Source organism: Branchiostoma floridae, chromosome 5 (genome assembly GCF_000003815.2).
Source record: "Branchiostoma floridae strain S238N-H82 chromosome 5, Bfl_VNyyK, whole genome shotgun sequence".
NCBI lineage: Eukaryota > Metazoa > Chordata > Leptocardii > Amphioxiformes > Branchiostomatidae > Branchiostoma > Branchiostoma floridae.
This window is the reverse complement of record NC_049983.1, coordinates 6,708,890-6,727,802: the sequence shown is the minus strand read 5'-3', so window position 1 is coordinate 6,727,802 and position 18,913 is coordinate 6,708,890. Positions and strand designations below refer to the sequence as shown.

Sequence of the window (18,913 nt, the reverse complement as noted above, 5' to 3'; positions counted from 1 at the left end):
AGGATCTGATATTTTGCAGGGAACATGCATTTCAGAATGTCCTCCGGTTTGCGATCGTACGACGTTCGTACGACTCATATATGTGAGCGGACCCTAAACCATGATTGTTAACTAATAGATGAAGTAGCTACGACTGGATAGAAACTAAGGCATTTTGGACGTTATCATTGACCAGAAATTGCTGACATATGCATGTCATTGGAATTGGGGTTCGGAGTTAGCTGTTTTTTAATGCGTTTTTAGTTGTTTTTGTCGGGCGAAAATTAAGAAAACCCAACAAAAACGCATAAAATATGTCAAAAACAACCGGAATAGAACTTCTGCTTTAAGAGTACATGTAGAACTAGAATCCCTTCACATTACAAGGACGATGGACATCTTTCGAAACGTTTAATATGAAAACATGAGTACAAAGCTATACTTTCTTCCAGCACAAAGGTAAACACTGATCAAACATTTCAACGACTACTGTCGCCTTCTACAGGATCAATACTGATGACCAATCACTTCAGAACGTAAACTCGCGAGAGTTAGAGACACGTGATCTTGCGGATACGTGACGTTATAAACTTCCTGGCACATTTGACCAATTACTGACGTCACATATCCGTTCCATGATAATGAAAACTTCTCGAAGTAATATGTAGTTAATAAAGCATACACGATTGTAAACATTAAACTAAAAGATTTTGGGATGGATCCAGTAGCCCTCCTCGTACACTACGTTGCTGGAAGGATCGTTATCTAACGGGACGGGTGCAGTTGGGACGGTCCCGTTACAGTTGTCCTGATCCGTCCACTTGAACTTGGCCGCATCGATCTTGTACTTGGTCAGCTCGTACACGATGTCCCTCAGCTTGTATTCGTCTGTTGTGAGGAGATCGGAATAAACCGTCAGAAAATCACAACATTCCAAATGTAACAGAACCGTCTAAGTCAACAATAAACTTTCGGCGAAAAAAAATGAGGAAGTATATAAAACAGGTTGCAGATCAAAATTCTGGATCCAAAACAAGAAAAAGATCCCACAGAAAGTATAGTAAAACGTTTAAGAACTTGGAAATAGACTGAGTGTCGTTGAATACCATAGGTTAGGCCCCGGTTTGTTCTAGACGCATTTTAGGCATTTTATCGGCCTTTTCATTTTTTTCAGGTTTTCTAATTGTCCATTTGGCTGCCAAAATAGAAAGCCTGATAAAAACGCCTAAAATACGTTCAAAACAAGCCCAAACTTAACGTCTGCCTGTAGGCAGTGCTACTCACCCAGCTGGCGTTCCCTTCCCAGAATCCAGGTCAGTTCCAACCTAGCCACTCCCCAGAATAGGTTCACACAGGACCACACCACGGAGTACCGATCATAGTCTGTGTCCAGCACCCAATACGGGCCGGCAGGCATGAACCGGCTGAACCGGACTGCAAGCTTGGCCGGTTCCGCAGGGTCCGGGGCCCAGGCTACCCCGACTGCCTTCGTCTCGTCTCCGCAACACTTCTTCCGGCCTTGGTTCACGACCTAGCAATCACAAAGATAAGAATCTATAGTTACAGACTGTGGACACCGGAATATATTCTGGCCAAATGAGATCGAAGATGAACTTCAATTTATTATGGATTGTTCACAATATCATAATAAATGCACAAAGCTGTTCACATTTCTTTCCGCTTGCTCTAAATAATTTGATACTTTCCGGTTCGATTGATAAATTCAACTACATTCTCTTTGAACAAATGCGCAAGTGACAGCCTAAGATACAACCACAGAAAGAAGTGTTGAACAGTTCACACCGCACTACTTGTGACTGACTTTCTTGTAAAGATATGTTTATTTTAGTTTGCCAAAAAAATTCTCCATCCACCCCCACCCCCGGCCCCCAAAAAGTGCCCACTAAAATTAGACCTTGTACCTGTATAGTGCTGTCTTCAAGAAGTGTGTAGTTGGCTTGAACGCACTTCAGGCCCTTCTCGAAGATGGTCGGAAAGCGGGCGATCTCGAACCAGCGGCCCAGGTACGCTTCCACGGAGAAGTTGAACTTGACCGGTACGTCTGGGCATTTGCCCCAGTTGAAAACTTGACCTTGAACCACCGAGACGGCACAGGAGAAAATGACGAACGCCACGAGCTTTTCCATTTTGTATGGCACTGGAGCTCCGACCTCTTGTCTGTAACGTTAACGTTAAAGCAACTGATACTAACAAAGAGTGTTGTTTTGCCGTGTCACTCCCGGTTAAAGAAATAAACTTATGCCTACGCTGCGAAACGAATCTGCTGACTAATGTAGGCTACACAAGGGGGGATATCAAGACCAACACTTGCTATCTTCGGGGGTAGAGTGGTACGCGTTGTTGGTAGCAAGGACGTGATATATAATGTCCTTGTTGGTAGCAATGAACTCTTTCGGAGCTTTACAAAAGTTTTGACTATGCTGCAAAACGAATCTGCTGTATAATGTATGAGGCTACACAAGGGGAGATACACACCAACACTGAGTGGTTGTCCATCAGAGTGGTTGGTGGTGAGGAAAACTCTTTCGGAGCCTTGCGAAAGTTAGCTCATGCAAAAGGAATTGTGTTCTGGAGTCGTGCCAGACAAACATGTGAGCATGATGACATCAGGGAAAGGTCACGAGGACTGCTGACAGGTCCACGAAGTAAAACAGAGCTTTGAGTTCCTACGTACTGAAATATAAATCCTTAGGCTTCAGGGGTACACAGAGGGCCTTTACGTTTTGCTGCATCCAGTAGTTAGAGTCGTCCAAAAGTTTTTGTTTGCCATTTTCTCCGTGATAAGAATCCACTATATGACCTTGTACAGGCACGTCTGGAACTTGGATTATATTGACTTGTGCATTGATGTTACACAATGGAGGGCATGGAAAGGGGGTTTTGACTACGAGTAGGTTGAAATACAATATAAAGGTAGTTCTAGTTAGCCGAGAAATGTCTTTAGCATATTGTCCATGATAAGACCCCACTGTAAGAACTTGCAGACCCGTTTTAGAATTATATTGCCTTGTACATTTCGTGATGCAAAATTGAGGCCTGGAAAGGGATTTGAAGACATTTAAGTTGAAATGCAATAAAAGAAGTCCAAGAAGTGTTTTTTTTTGGTTGCATTTTCTCCATGGTAAGAATCCTTGTATGGACCCATGTTATAATTATTTTGACTTGTGCATTAAGTAATCTATAGTCGATGCCTGGAAAGTGGCTTGAAATACAACCAAATGTTATTAGAAGCTGAAGCATTTACTTTTTTGTACAAGACTATTGTATACAGTAACTACAATGACACAAAAACAAAATGGAAAATGTTATTTTATTTCCACCATCACAATAATAAAACAAGCATTAATGTTATATTAATACAAGAGTCAATACCCAGTTAATGTTTGTCATGACCACAAAGTATAAAGAATACTGCAGTATGTTATAGCAGCAGATGCATAAGTATCTTAAAATGCATTTTTTTCTAATTTGCCTACTCAACAATGAATATAGAGTCAGATAAAATGTGAAAAAAAATAATTATTGCCATAAATTGAACATTAAAAAGACAGCTACAAAAGGTTGATAAAGTATAGCTGATCTAATTAAGGCACGTTTGGTAAAATTGTGAAAAATTTATTTCATACATAGAATCATAGTGCATACCTCAATGTATAAAAATGCTCCAAAGATATGAAAACAAAATGTCCACATCTAAAAGAAACATGACCTCAATGTCAGAAGTACAGTTCTCAACTACAAAACAAAACGTAAATACAAACTAAATTACAAATTCCACCCTTTCAACAAACATATCAAACTACTATAAAAACACATAGTACAAATCTACTTGGCAGTGATCTTGACTATATAAAGACATAATATTTCATCACAGTGACCTTAAATCATGATAAAGTTATGGGTTTCAAAACCCACTTCTTAAAAATGAAACATGTTCAAAATTAGTCACCAAACTTACATTAAAGAGAAGTTTTACATAGGAGGCCATAACTAGTATCAAGTATAACTCATAATTTGGTAATGTGGGAGAGGGTCATTTACTTCAAAGCACTTACAGTACAAAACTTACACAGCTGAAATTTCTATTTCAAAAAAGTCCATTTCCTTCTTATAAATGTTGTTTGTTGATCCCATATACATTGTACTTGAATTTTAGCTATGTAACGGTTCTTTTAAACCAATATTGGACCCATTTAAGTACTTGAAGGCTAAATCTAGATTGCACATTTGTAAGGAATGAAGGATGAAAGTAACATATCTGGAAAGACCAATAAGAGGACTCACAAAATACAGCAATGTGAACTGACTACATAGCATGCACAGGCACTACTGGGAATTATGGTAAACAGAATGTGTTTGTTTTTAGTTAATATGTACAAGGCACTGGGCAGGAGTGATGCAAACTTCAACTCCAGATTCTTTAAAAAGCAAGGAAACAATAAATAATGCAATGTACCAGCACAATATCATAGCAGAGGCCCACATCTGTTTGTATTACTTCTTATATATTTTGAAATATGAAATCTATAAAAGTACGAGTCAACTATTACGGCACCTTATGATTGGACATTTGAAGTTTCATAACGGAATTCTTGAAGTTGTTAACACTACTGCCAACGTACTAGGTACAACATGAAACTAGGGATGTCAATTCAATGCAGAAGGACAAGAAAGAGTAGAGACATTCAATCTCCCATGCAACACAACCTTGTGCAAAAAAATGGCAAAAATTTCAAATTGCACCAAAACGCACCAAAACTTATGATACAAATCCCTTCCAACACAACATGCGGTTGATACTGATAGCTGCACTTCAGTCGTCCTCATCTGATGAGAAGAATTTTGGCGCCACGCCCGCAGGTTCGTCGCCGTCGTCGCGAGTCATCCGCAGCACGTGGCTGTTGTGTCTGGCGATGCGGGCGAGCGTGTGCACCTTCCGCGCAAAGCTGCGGGGGGACTCCTCAGTGGTTAGGGGGTTGGGCTGGGGGGTCCTCCTGGTGCGAAGGTTGTACCGACCGCCTGGGCTGACCACCTGGAGAAATGACACATTCTGTTTGTAACTTAGGCAATATCAATTCAATTTGTCGTTTCTCAAATTTTTCAGAAAAAGTAACGGGGAAACGGGAAGTAATGGGGATCAATAAATTTTCAAAAATAATTCCGAATATCCTGGGTAAGGGCTAATACAAAAAAAAAGAATAAGTTTCAGCTTGAGAAGAAAGAAAGCAAATTTTACCATTGTACAGCAGTTGCACCTGCTTATTGAAAAGTACAATTTTTATGTTGGTACTTAATATGTCTTTCATTAATGAAAAGTTTTACTGCAATGATAAACGTACTCACATTGTAAGAACCTCGTAAGGCACTCAGGCCAATATAGTATACTGGAAAGTTGTTGAATTGTTTTTAGTTTTGTCTCCAATTGCATACGCTGTTACACACTTTTTTAAAAACTTTTCACATCACAACAAGGTAGTGATTTAATAAGAATAAATTTGAATGAAAATTTGTTAAGTTGAAGGTGTGTCAATTTTTTTCCATTTTCAGAAAAATAGGTGCGGCGATTCCAAGAACAAGTTACGAGTCCATGTGTTTTCACACTTGAATGGACATAACAAAGGCACAATATGATAAAAAGATGCCTTGTTCCACCCACCCTGTCATCAATGCTGGGTGTACTCTCCCTGTAGTTCCTGCTGCCCTTGGGTCGGCCTATCCTGCGCCTGACACTGGGGGAGGAGGGACCGGGCTCAGGCTCCGGACCGGACCCAACTGGAACATTTCGAAACATTCACTTGTTAAATTGGTATTGTTATCAATGACATCAAATCAATTACTAATCACCATCATAAGTACTATCCGATGAACAAAGGCAATTGAACAAAACATACCCTTTTGATGCTATGGAATATCGCATCTTACAAATCATACCTCCAGTTTTGATTCCTGATGCCAGGTACTGTAAATGCAGAAACTTTTGTGGTGATGTTTAATTTAGAGACTACCGTGCATGGTGCAACCATTTTCCCTCTACAGCAAAATTCAATCCCCGCGAACTTAAATGCTGATCAAATTAATTTTTGCCTTTGGCATCATATTACATATTACACAGCAGCTGGTTTGGAACCTAGCATCTCGACTGGTAAAATATTCTTCTGACAAGCAGAAAGAAAACAGTGCTAGGTTCCAAACTGACTGTGGCGTTTTACAAATAAAAATCTTTATCTACAGAAAGATTTGTATTATTGATTTTAACCTACTTGCACTGTCTTCACTGTTTCTGCTTGGGGGTCTGTCGGGGGTTTGGAAGTCCTCTGCCTTCACTGTGGCCACATCAGCTTCGTCAGCGTGGATGGGTGTAAACAGCCCTGTGGCAATGTTCACAACTGGAGTGCCTACGAGAAAAAAATAACAACTTATAGATCAATGAAATGATACACCATTGAAACATGTTTTGTCTGTAACTTCATTTGTCCTAGAAAACCTCACATTTTGCTTCATGGCATTTTTATGGAAATCAAAGCGTCACCAAATATAAAATAAATGTGTGTACATAGAAATTATGGCAGCATAATACATATACAAAATGTATCTATAAGAAATATCTATCAATAGTTGCACATCTAACTCTGCCAAGATGGGAGCAACAGATTATAAACCTGTGAGTGAGAGAATGTAAGGATGTGAGAGTGAGCAAGGGTATGACTCCATTAGTGAGTGAGTGACTGAGAATGTTTGAGAGAGAATGTGAGGGTGTTGGAGAGTATGTGAGACTGTGTAAGTGAGTGAGAGAGAAGATGAGGGTATAGACATGAGTGTATGAGTGAGTGACTGAGTGTGTGAGAGTGAGAAAGCAAGTGAGCAAGCAATTGAGTGAGTGAGTGAATGAGAGAGAGAGAGACAGAGAGCAAGCAAGCTAACAAACTATAAAGCCTTTTAATACCCATTAAATACCTAAGTAGGCTTTGGATTGTTGTGTCACCAGAAAACCTGGCAAATAGAACTGAACTAGAAACATTCTTACCTGCTCTACTTGTCCTACGACTGTTGCTCGTAGCCCTGGACTCACCATCATCAGAGTCACTGTCATCAGATCCATGGAAGGTGTCATCATCTGCATCTGATATATCTGTGGAGATCAGAGAATAACCCTCAATGTATGTATCATTGCGTGCCAAAGGCATGTATGTACGTGGATGTCACAACAACATCACACTGACACAAACACACAAGAAATGAACTCTAACTCCTACTTGTAATGACATGGTAACACAAATTCCTAGTAAATGCAGTGTACAATTATCAAACCCCTCTGTAGAAAAAAAAGAAAAGAAGCAGACTTGCAGAAGCTGAAGTACCACCTCAAACATGCAACTAGTGCATGCCTGTAGCCAAGATTTTGTTTGGGGGAGGGGGGTTCTTCTGTAGATTTTTTTTTTACCAGAAAGTACCAAATGCTCTCTAGGGGGTTATGCATCTTTGGAAACTTGAGAAAATTCATGATGGCATTTCTTGTGTTTTTGAGAGAAGTAGAAAACAGAGACTGTTGATAACAGTGCTGTCAAGAGAGATTTCATTTATCATTCTTCTTGGGTACCATTCAGTGTGTGGGGAGATTTTTCTAAATGTCCCAAGGCTACAGGCTTGCAGTGCCATTTGTTTGTGAAAACATATGAAGCTGTGTAACAGTGCTGAAAGTAAACACACAACACACAAAAAGTGCACTTTGATTGTTTACAAGTGTAAGAACAAAGGAGCTATGTTGAAGGTAAAGACACACTGCAGTCAGAAGGAAGGAAGGAAAGCACCCCTCACCAAAGTCTATCGCCCCTGCATCCACTGTATCCTTACCATCTCCACCTCCCGCAAACATACCCAGGGGACTCTTCTCTGTGGGGGTCAGGGTCAAGCGCAAGAACAAAAACATGTGAGTCATCAAAAACAAACTTACAAAGCAAAATACAAGTTCATGATTGACCTTAAAGTGATTTTGGAACTGTTAAGACTTTCTTATGAGTTAGAAACTAGAAGGAAAGGAGTAGCAAATAAACCCACGTATTTTGCACAGGGCGTTTTGGAGCTGTTGGTTCTGCTGTTCTATCTTCAGGAGAAGGTCATTGTTGATCTTGTTGTAGTCTTTGTACCTGAAACAAACAAGTCATATTATACATCTAGGTCCATTGTTTACAAGAAGGTGATGATAGTGAAGATACTGTTGTACATTATGTCATACCTGGACCTAAATTTAACCCACTTGCAGCGTTAAGGATCAGTTAAAGTATATTTGTTAGTGGTGCGCTGACTACTCTCTCTTTGCAGCCAGGAGCTGAATTGCCAGAAGGCAAAGGGTCCAGAGCGGCTGCAATTTGGTGCTAACTCAGCTGACCTCAATATATGACAGCAATTACCCCACATGAAGACATTGATTTGTATTATTGATTTGTAGTAGAAAAAGATTGTACCTATAACTACACACAGCCAGTACAGTCATGGCAACCATGCAGAAAAACTTCCGGCAGAACCAGAGACGCTCGTACACAAGCTCCTAGGAGGCAAAAGAAACAAAGGAATACTATTATTGATATCAATTGCAGAAAGGCTATGACTCAGTAGCTACCATTTCTGTTCAAAGTATTGTACAGTATGAGCGATGGTCAAGAAGAAATAAAGTATTTTCGATATAAAGAATGTCTGAAAAGAAGCTTTGCATATGTACAATACATGTACTTAACCTTTCTCACTCCAATCAATACTTTAAGGTGTATAGAAAAAAAATTGGGTGCACAACATATGATAAAGTATAATTTCAGTAAAACATAAATACAAAGCCTAGTATCGCTTTGAACCTGTTACTCTATAGGAAATTCTAAACTATCAATACAACAAAGTAATAAAGGCTTTCTTGCCTTTTTGGATACTTCCGTTTCAAGAATAATCTATATACTGGTGTACAGTACTGGTAGTACCTTGACCCTATAGCCTACTAAAATATCTTGGTGCTCCCACAGTCAAAAATTAGGTTAACAGCTCCAAATTTGGACGCACAAAAGTGTACATGCACCCTGTATTTCAAACCCAGATGTATATTGAAAGCTATGCCTATTGTTATCTACAAAAGGAACTGCAACCTACAGTAGCATTCTGCCCCTCGCTGTCCAGTACTGTTCGGTTAGCGATGAGTCTCTCCATCCCAGCGTTCAGTAGTAAAACGAGGAACATCCAGAAGCGAGCACTGCTGGTCCGCGGTGTGGAGGTGAGCATGTAGATGATGATGGCAGACAGGGTGATGAAGACTAGAGTGTAGAACCCTGTAAACTCTCCTAGAACCATGGCCTGGAGGTCTTCAATCCTACCAAATACCTGGGAATAAAAAGAGAAGACACATGAATGGTGTATTCTGGATTGTACATCTACTTCTACAGAATAGCCTACGTTATGAGGAATAAGGTGTAGAACCCAGTACACACTCCCAGCACGATGGCATACAAATCTTCAATCCTGTAAAATGCCTAGGTAGGAGAGAGGAGACACTTGAACAGTGTTTTGAAGAATTCTATTTTGGATTGTACATTTACTTTTTACTGCAGAATATCCTATATTATGAAGAATAAGGCTCAGTACAACTAAAAGTGCTGATCGGACAAGCTTATGTATTTTTCAAAAACTGGTCCAATTCTCCAGGCAGATTTACCAGTGGCATAAGATAGTATCAAAGCTGGCTAAGTACAGCTGGCCAAAGGGAGTTAACAACCACTGGGCCAAACACACTCCTATGCCAGCTTCACTCCTCTGGCAGCTTTTGAATTTGTTACTATCTTATGCTACCTGGGACCTGCTTGGAGATAAAAAATTTTTACCTCCCCAAACAGAGCCCTTTGCTCCCTAGCTGACTGCTTCATCTGATCGAAGGCAGCTTGGACGTTCTCCGTGGAACTCTTCAGGGTCTTCCTCAAGGCTTCCTCGTGTCTCAAGATGTCTTCTTGCTTCTTAAGGGAGGCGTTCTGTCGAGCAATGACCATCTCCTGCATCTCTGCTGTCACCTGAAGGAAGGAAGTAAATGTATGCTCGTATCTTATAGGGCACTAAGTTTCCTTTCTGTTCTAATATATCTTGACAGGCAGGGGTTGCTAGCTCTTACCCTTGTAATGTGCTCGAGGCACCTCCTCAAAAAAAGGACACCAATTTTACACCCCTTTTGAAAGATGGTGCAGCCCCAACTGAGATGTCCTGAGGTTTCCCAGTTACCATCTAACTGTAACAGTCGCTACCAGTTGTGCCATGTAGGGAGATACCTCCTATATCTTCATAAATCTGCATCTGAAATCTCTCAACACCTCAATCTACTTGAAAGTCAGAGTGCAAATCTTACTACATATAAGTATTATAACATATCACATCATCACAACATGTTCAAAGCATTTTGACTTTTTTCCATACCTCCAGTTTGTGAGCCACTTTGTCTGAATTGTCAGCTAACATTGAGACGGTTCTCTCTGTGTTCTCCTGCCACACCTGGAATAGAAAAAGACAAATCACAAAATTGTATCATCATCATCCGGGCGTGCTGGTTGCGTGGATGGACATGACTCTCTTCCTCCATCCTTCCCTATCGTCCATAGCCTTGGGCAGTTCTTCAGCCGAGCAGCCAGAATCATCACAAATTGTATAATATTTCATATCTCATAATATCTTAAATTTGCAGCCTTGTATATTTGGTGAACAGCATGCAAATTACGTAAACAAATTGAACTTTTCAAAATTTTCCATCAAATGTATTTTTCTACATATAATCTGAATGTTAAACTATCTAAACTATCTTTTTTAAAATTCTGTCTTCACATGTACACTGTTCTTTTTTATGTACTAGGTTGTAGATCTAAGTGTAACTATGATCTCAAGTTAAAATATTTGTTTTCATTTGTTAAAATATTTGTTTTCATTTGTGTGTATTGGATTATTGAACTTTCATCTGCAATGCATTAGATTGTTTTATCAAACTGTTCAATGTTTTGAATGCAAAAGTACATAATACAGAATTCTAAAGCCTGTACTTGGTAATTGATATCAAAACAAGAAACTATCATCTCAAGAAAGAAGAATACTGTCTATTATCATGTAGCAATTAGTCTATTTCAATATTGCAACTCATGTGCAAATCCCAAGTTTTAAACACAAAGCCTCTGTGGACATTTTCAAACAAACAGTTCTTTTTCACACTTCTATGTCAGATACTTAGTCAACATTTCACCAAACAAAAGACACAAAACCAATTATCTCCAACAACCAATCAGCTTTCGCCTTTATCCTAATTACACAAAAAAGAACGCCATCTACATAATCTTCTTACCTGGTTTTGCAAAAAGAAGCAGATATTTTGCGTATGCGTGAAAAATTCCGTGTAAGTCGAGAAAGCCAAGTCGTCCATATCTTGGGTACATTCTTGTATGGTTTGCCCAGGTTTACATTCGTAATCTCTCTTTCCCGACTTCGCAAGATGGCAGTTCGCAAAGGCTATGGCCATCCTGCTCTGTTGGTCATCTGTGAGACTTTTGCAGCCGCTTTCGACTCTTGCAAGTGCCGTGGTCCAACATCTCCCGTATCTTGGGTCCTCGCTCCTCTTTCTGATTTCCGCAAGCTGAGTTCTGCCCTTTTCTGCATCTCCAGAATTCACCTCAAAGTTTAGCGTCGTTGCAAAAGCTTGCAGTTGCAAGACTAAAACGAGTTCACAGAAAAATATCAGTCCCTGGGTCGAAAATCTCCGCATTTTCGCTACTATTTATGAAAGATGAGTCACTGCATTGGAAGGAAGGATGCAGGGTTCTGGTGTGACGCCTTCTGTAGGTATTTCTTGAGCGTCAGGTGGCGGAACGTGTTCAAAACTTGCTCTAAAACAAAGAGCGTTTCAAATGAGAAATCGTGCAGCCATGTTGGCGGTGTCGCCTGGGGTCATCAGGGTAACCAATCACTAACTAGGGACAAATCAATAATCATTCATGTAAGAGCCTGGAATCAAATAGTTGTGCTTTTCTCGACATATAAGGCTAAACTTGAATATTTGTATTAGTAAACGAATATATTATTTTGTTTTGTAGACTTGTAAAGCCTTGTTGATATCTAGACATTGTTTTTAGACGGTGTACAATCACACCCTTTGCAACAGATAATGGGCTGTCCCTAAAATCTTGACCTTTGCACCTTCACCTGTAATCACAAGACGACAACAACTTCCGCGTCTACGAGAAAAAAAAGGCCGTTTTATATCGTTGTATTACGTTCTGATTGGTTTCCTGGTCCATCTAGAGATTAGACGACTCATTCAAGCGTTTGGGACTAGAAGCCGAGTTGTGAAACGACAACAGCGGGTGTAATTCCACATTTTATTGACCGCCACCTAGTCGGACCCGCCCCCCTCCCCAAGTGACAGAATGTCCGAAGGTAACGCCTCTGCCATCCCGCTCCAGTTCGCCCCCTTCGGCAGCGCATTGGACGCCGGGTTCTGGCACAAACTTACCCAGAACAAGCTGGAAGTCTACAAACTAGACGATCAGCCCAGGCCCATCCATGGCTTCTACTATAACGGTAAGGAATTTTACTGGTTAAAGGTTCAGGGTCCAATACGTATACTAGGAGGTTTGTCATACCTCCTTGGTAAAGATAACCTTTAGTTTGTGGGTGCAGTACATACCAGTAGAGTCGTGAAATGAGAAGATATTTCAAAGCAGATGATTTGATTCTTTATTTTTCATTTCGATTAATAAGACCTGTCACCATGTATCAGATAATGTTGATTCGATTATACGGATGATATCATTGCTGCCTTTGCTAATTTGTATCATTTACAATACTTATAGTAGAAAACTTTTTTGGGAGAAATGCATGGACGAAACTTGATGTGTGCTTGGATGACATCCATATGATCAAATTGACATGATCATCAGAATGTGTCCTTACAAGCGTTAAGCAAAATGCGTTTGTATTTTTCTCCCTTTGACAGGTGATGCCCCAGGTCTGCCCTGCAGGATGAGTCTGGAGTTTAATGCTTTTGATGAGTGAGTTTTTATCATTCTCAGTATGTATGTATCACTTTTGCATCTATATGATATCTGGATCTGTGTCTTTGCACCCACAAGTCAAGAGATCCTTTTATTGGATTAGTCTGACATTTGGTATGTTGCCTTGGTATTCAAATAGGGTGTCAAAACTTAAGCCCCCAAATACTTCATGGAGGATTGTGTCCTTCTGACTCTTGCTTTTAAGAGCTAACATTTAACATCCCACTTGTTCTATTTTATTCTGCTCTGTTCTGTTCTGTTCCTAGGAACTACAAGTCACCTCCGAGATGTTGCTTGTCGTACGGGACCCTGCATAACATGAACACCATGGAAGCCTTCAAGGAATCGGACAAGAAAGCTCTAATAGACAGTGCCGCACAGAAGGTATATCAATCAATATCATGATATGCCATACTTTGTCATTTGGGCAATTCTGTGCAATAGTTAATGTCATACCTAGGCCATAAAATCTTTGATACTGGAGTTCCAGACTGGTCAATGCTTTACAGTATCACCCCTGTAGTGTTCTTACCCCCTGTAGTGTTCTTACCCCTGTGGTGTCCGTACCCCCTGTGGTGTCTGTACCCCCTGTAGCATCCATACCCCCTGTAGCATCTGTACCCCCACAGTGTATGTTCCCACAAAGTGTTAGCTTTGGGCACATTTTGCCTTGAAATGTGTGTCTTCTTGGGTGGGTACAGAATACATGGTCTTGTATTCTCTATGTGTTCTATGGCAGTGTGAGTCCTCCTCTGCATTAAATTCTGCTGTGTTGTACTGTTGTATTGTATTGTGTTTTGTATGACTGTGAGTTTTACATTAATTCACATATCCCCTGATGTTTCAGATCTGGGAAGACATCACCAGTGGAGCAGCTGTACAGAACCCTTCCCTACTGACTAGGTTTCTTCTGCTTACTTTTGCAGTGAGTATTCAATCATTACTTTTCATGTCAAGTATTAGATGTTGGTTTTCACACCTAAGGCCAGTTTGATTAATGGTTATATGTCATCCTCTGGGAACTCCAAAACTAATGCGAGCGTGCACATAAAACAAAAGCTTGGCAAAAAAATTAAGCCTTTGTTATGGAATCTAAGAGTTTAGGAAGGTTGAATAAATGTCTGAACACACAGTATGGTATACTCTTTTTTTTTTAATTTACAGCATATATTTGCTCATTTTGCTGCTGCTTTGTACAATTTATAGTATTGTTGAATTTTGTTTTTCAATGGGTAAAATTCCCATATAATAAAAAAAGGCAAGACTACAGGGCTTGTCATGTATCTAACATGTTGACATCTTTGATACTGCAGGATCTGAAGAAGTACTATTATTACTACTGGTTTGCCTTTCCTGCTCTGTGTTACCATGACAACATCACCTTGGCAACAGAACCTGTCACAATCAAGACAGCATTCACAGAAAAACAGGTGAGAAATGTGAAAACATTTGGATTTGGTACTTTAGGCCTTGAAAATATTTATTCTACAACAAGTTGTATCATGTTGATGATAAGATAGTAACTTGTATATAAGATAAGATAGTAACTTGTATATCTTTGTCTATTGCTGAGAAAGAATATTGAATATGAAGTGTGTGCCATGCAGAATGAAAGATTTCTAGATTACATATGGATTCTTTTAAGACAAGCGATACATGTATAATTTGCCACATCATTAGGTGCATAGTATGGTGCAAAGGCCAGTTAGGAGTGTTTGCCATTGCAGGTCTCGAGTTTGATCCCCGGCTGAGTCATATCAAAGACTTTTTAAAAATTGCACATACTGGTTTCTCTGCTTAGCACTCCGCATTTGGGAAAGAGTATATAAGTTGTAGACTAGCCCCTGCTGTTGTTATTGCATAAAGCTGTGTAGCCCAGGACTACAGAAATTATGCACACTGCCTCATGCATTCATTGGTATGGGAAATTCTTTTAACTTTGAATGGTAGAAAGAGCTGTTATGAATGTTTATATTCTGTGACGTTGGCCAAAAGCACTCAAGCAACTGTTACTTGTCAATGAGTAGCTGCGAATTGTTTTACAATTAGTTTGTTTCTTTTTTTACCCCAGATCTCCAGCCTGCAGCAGTCCTATGACACCCTGTGTGAGGGAGGTCAGCAGGTCGGATTCTTCCTAGTGAAGAGAGAGGGTGACGAGGTCACAGTCGGAAACCTCAGGGACTGGGACACTTTCTTTGGCAGCCAAAGAAAGGTCTGTTTCTTTGCATTTGTTTTTGTGTTGTTTGAAATAAGAATACAAAAAAATAACTATGTGAAGTGACAAAATGTTTTGTTAAGTGAAAGTAGCAGAGAAAACCTCAAACCAGTTTAGCTCACTGAAGAGCTGCTCTTCCACTGTTTGTGACAGACACTTAATCTCCAAGCAGATCCTACAGCAGCATAAGATAGTACATTGTATCAAAAGCTAAGATAGTCTCCAAAGAGGAGTGAAGCCAGCCTAGGTGTGTGTTTGGCTCCCAGTGACTTATGACTCCCTTTGGCCTGCTATACTCCTTAAGCCCCCTTTACAAATCAAGAATTTAGGCCAAGTTGTCAGCGATCTCTAAATTACGAGGAAGTATGACCCTGAAGCCGACGAAGAAACTCTACCATTTGTTTGTAGGCATCAGACTCATGCCTCCTCGTAATTTAGAGCTCGCTGACAACTCGGCCGAGCTAAATTCTTGATTTGTAAAGGGGGCTTTAGCCAGCTTTGATACCATCTTACACTTAATGTACAGTATTTAAAGGCTCATTGTACCTTAGCTCTATTTGACATGTACAATGAACAATGGACCATGGCTTAACGTCCCGTCCTAAGAACTGCAACCCCTTTCTGTAGCATGCATGTCAGGTGAGCGACTACAGTCTATTCAAACTCCCAACCTCTTGGCCTAGAGGCAGGGTAACTCTAGCCTGAGTACCATCCTCTAGTGACTGCTGGCTCCATCCCACCATAGTAAGCAAGCAAAAGTATTGGGCCAGTGGTCACTACGGAGGATGGTACCCAGCCTAGGGCCACTAACCCCAGGGCTCTAGCCAGCGTCCGTTTTTCTGTCAATTGACGGAAATTTGCTTCGTGTGACAGAAAAATTTAAAAACCAATCCGTCAACTTTGACGGACAAAAATCTGATAAAAGCTCCTTGGTGGAAGCTACAGGCTGCTTGGGGACGCCATCCATGGCCGTAAAAGCCACACACTGTTTGTTTTGCTTTTGTTATGATTGTTGACAATGTGTGTCTGTGCCCTTTCGCATACGATAATCTCATTAAAACCCGTTTTTCAAGGTCTCAGTTCAGTCTCTCTAACTCCTGGAATAGTGTTTTTGCGACCATGGGAATTGGCTGACGGAAAAAAATTTCGACCTGGCTAGAGCCCTGCATGCTACGCACGCATTGTGCATATTGCTACTGTACATATGAACATCTCCATTTCACTAACCTTACATTCCAGGTGACAGTTGGGTTTTGTGACCCCTGTACTCTAGACAAACATCCTGGCTGGCCTCTCAGGAACCTACTGGCACTGGTAGCTTACAAGTGGTGAGTTTATATCAACAGAGATCATTGACATGGGTCCAACTCGACTAATGTCAGAAGAAGGATCAAGATATGTAAGGATCCAATATGTATGCTTTATTGAACACTGTGAAGGCATTTAAGTTTGAGGTGGTTTTGTGCTCGTGGATTTCACCAAATGTGTGTTCTGTCTTCTGTTCTGCAAAATCAAATCATCACGAACATAAATGCATTTACAGTATGTGTATTGTCTAGATCTGTGCCACCATGTTTGTTGGAGTAAATTAAAATTTCAGAAGTAGAATTATTTGGCAAGTTACCATTTGTGCTGTAATGGACTTATGTAGTGGATGCGATTGTACATATAATAAATGTAGTAACGTTACGTTTAGTAGTTACAGGTTAAGAAACTGTTCATGGCCCTGCTTTTTCTGAGCATTGATGATTCAAAACTGAATTTACTCATCATTGTTAACCCTTTTTCCCATAGGAGTGACAGAATAGATGAACTAGAGATTCTGTGTTTCCGAGATCGAGTGAGGGAAGGAGTGAGAGACTCATCTCACAGTCTACTGTTGCAGGTCAACATGGCTGCAGTGCAGAGCCAAACAGGTAGGGGGCATCTGTAGACTGTGTGATAAAAGACTGTGCATTGAATGCTTCACATGGTATAGATTGAGAAGTCAGACATTCTTAGCAATTGAGTTGAAGTGATTATTTTTTATCGCTGTTACAGAGTGTCCAAAGTGTGTTGGATGGGAGAAGAACCAAAAAGGCAAGCTCGGTCCCAGGATGGTTAACCTGAGTGCCAGTATGGACCCTGCAAGGTGAGAGGTTGATAAACTCAGCACAAAAAGTTTGGAATATTAACTTCAGTTGATCATATTTCCATTATTTCTGCATCAAATTCAATGTATCATATACATGTATCATTAGAAAGCTTGTGTGATTTCCTTTCCAATGGTATCAAACACATTATCATTGTAAACCCATGGAACATGCACCAAGTCTGCTTATGCGAGTGGACAAATTATGCCCATTGGATACAAGTAGAAGCCTGTGTGATAACCCAAAATATCACCCAGTCTGGAACACCTGTATCTAACATTATCGCAGCTGGTTATAATTACAACAAGCATAGTCTTTACAAATATGTGTCTTTTGCTGGTCTGTAAAATTTTGCAAAATGTATTTATTGTTGTGTCATAGAATTACATAGGTCTACAGGTCATAGGTACATGTATTTCAATGTTTCCACATCACAGACTAGCAGAGTCAGCGGTAGACTTGAACCTGAAGCTGATGCGATGGAGACTGCTGCCCTCGCTGGACCTGGACAAGATCAGCAGCTGTCGATGTCTGTTACTGGGGTCAGGAACTCTGGGATGTAATGTTGCTAGGTGTCTACTGGTATGTATATAATGCAATGAGTCTGGTATTTGGTTGGGCTGACATGCTATTTTCTATAACGGTTCCTATCCGTGACACCTAGGTGGAGTAATTAAGCTTACGCTTAAAAACCAGTGACAGCAGTTATTGTAATATCAAATGCTTCTCATGGGTTTAGATTGAGAAGTCGGGGGTTTTAAGCTTTTTAGTCCAACATGGCTGCAGTACAAATCCCAACAGGTAGGGGGCATCTGTAGACTGTGTGATAGAAGCATGAATGCTTCTCAACAGTTTAGATAGAGAAGTCAAGAGATTCCATTGACTTGAGTTGCAATTGAATTCTAATTGAGATGCTAGGGGACATCCCTTAGGCTGTATGATAAAAGCGCAGAATGCAGGGCAGTTGATTCTAAGTAAGCAATTATATGACAAGAGCATGACATAATACTTGGAAAAAATGGTTGAACAAAGTCACTAAGTCATGAGGATTGTATGCAAATGTCACTCATGTGTAAATCATGTTAAACCATGGTTTTCCTCTCCAGGGGTGGGGAGTCCGTACCATCACCCTGGTGGACAACTCTAAGGTCTCGTTCTCCAACCCAGTCCGCCAGTCTCTGTTCGAGTTTGAGGACTGCGTACAGGGAGGGAAGCCCAAGGCTGAGGCAGCTGCCGAGAAACTGAAGAGGATATTCCCTGGAGTGGTGAGGACATCTGTTCTCATAATTAGTAAAACAAGACACATTTGTGTGATATGATTATAAATGATGGTAACTTGTGTGATATGATTGTAAGCCTTTAATATGTTAGCCTAACTGCCCTACCATGTTAAGTTTTTAATGTGCGTGTAAATGTTTTTAATGCCTAAATACACAATTCAGCGCCTTAGGGCGCTGCAATGTATTTAGAGGTTTGTGAAAAACATCATAAAACGTTATAGAGTACTCTATATA

General features: G+C 40.3%; 3 protein-coding genes across 4 annotated transcripts in view; 1 reads left to right on the top strand and 2 right to left on the bottom strand.

Moving 5' to 3' along the window:
- Positions 1 to 375: 375 nt before the first annotated feature.
- LOC118416828 (apolipoprotein D-like) lies at positions 376 to 2,406 on the bottom strand. The gene is made up of 3 exons (XM_035822093.1): positions 1,902 to 2,406; positions 1,264 to 1,510; positions 376 to 867 (listed from the first exon to the last, which is right to left on the bottom strand). The coding sequence occupies exons 1-3, from the start codon at positions 2,124 to 2,126 to the stop codon at positions 680 to 682; spliced, it is 660 nt and encodes a 219-aa protein (XP_035677986.1). The 5' UTR covers positions 2,127 to 2,406; the 3' UTR covers positions 376 to 679.
- Positions 2,407 to 3,291: 885 nt separating this feature from the next.
- LOC118415953 lies at positions 3,292 to 11,902 on the bottom strand. Of its 2 annotated transcripts, none has more exons than XM_035820916.1 (11): positions 11,348 to 11,902; positions 10,438 to 10,512; positions 9,858 to 10,040; positions 9,133 to 9,360; positions 8,463 to 8,545; positions 8,056 to 8,144; positions 7,816 to 7,890; positions 7,025 to 7,129; positions 6,261 to 6,395; positions 5,657 to 5,772; positions 3,292 to 5,032 (listed from the first exon to the last, which is right to left on the bottom strand). In XM_035820916.1, exons 1-11 carry the CDS (start codon positions 11,762 to 11,764, stop codon positions 4,814 to 4,816), a joined length of 1,725 nt encoding a protein of 574 aa, XP_035676809.1. In that variant the 5' UTR covers positions 11,765 to 11,902; the 3' UTR covers positions 3,292 to 4,813. The 2 variants fall into 2 exon arrangements, with proteins under 2 accessions (XP_035676809.1, XP_035676810.1); XM_035820917.1 differs by having other exon boundaries at positions 7,852 to 7,890.
- A 271-nt stretch (positions 11,903 to 12,173) lies between these two features.
- The window catches only part of LOC118415392 (ubiquitin-like modifier-activating enzyme ATG7), a 13,042-nt gene continuing 6,302 nt past the window's right edge, over positions 12,174 to 18,913 (top strand). The window contains exons 1-11 of the mRNA XM_035819976.1: positions 12,174 to 12,579; positions 12,995 to 13,049; positions 13,319 to 13,436; positions 13,900 to 13,977; positions 14,366 to 14,482; positions 15,124 to 15,264; positions 16,507 to 16,595; positions 17,062 to 17,183; positions 17,308 to 17,398; positions 17,837 to 17,981; positions 18,506 to 18,664. Coding sequence (XP_035675869.1) covers positions 12,426 to 12,579; positions 12,995 to 13,049; positions 13,319 to 13,436; positions 13,900 to 13,977; positions 14,366 to 14,482; positions 15,124 to 15,264; positions 16,507 to 16,595; positions 17,062 to 17,183; positions 17,308 to 17,398; positions 17,837 to 17,981; positions 18,506 to 18,664 — 1,269 coding nt within the window. The 5' untranslated portion in view covers positions 12,174 to 12,425. The remainder of the gene's footprint in view (positions 12,580 to 12,994; positions 13,050 to 13,318; positions 13,437 to 13,899; positions 13,978 to 14,365; positions 14,483 to 15,123; positions 15,265 to 16,506; positions 16,596 to 17,061; positions 17,184 to 17,307; positions 17,399 to 17,836; positions 17,982 to 18,505; positions 18,665 to 18,913) is intronic.

Coding starts and splice junctions, on each gene's coding strand:
- LOC118416828 (XM_035822093.1), bottom strand. CDS start 2,126: ATGGAAAAGCTCGTGGCGTTCGTCATTTTCTCCTGTGCCGTCTCGGTG. Junction 1,511..1,901: donor TTGAAGACAGCACTATACAG/GTACAAGGTCTA, acceptor TGTGATTGCTAG/GTCGTGAACCAAGGCCGGAA. Junction 868..1,263: donor GGGAAGGGAACGCCAGCTGG/GTGAGTAGCACT, acceptor TCCTCACAACAG/ACGAATACAAGCTGAGGGAC.
- LOC118415953 (XM_035820916.1), bottom strand. CDS start 11,764: ATGCGGAGATTTTCGACCCAGGGACTGATATTTTTCTGTGAACTCGTT. Junction 10,513..11,347: donor GCTTCTTTTTGCAAAACCAG/GTAAGAAGATTA, acceptor TTTCTATTCCAG/GTGTGGCAGGAGAACACAGA. Junction 5,773..6,260: donor AAACAGTGAAGACAGTGCAA/GTAGGTTAAAAT, acceptor GAAATGTTCCAG/TTGGGTCCGGTCCGGAGCCT.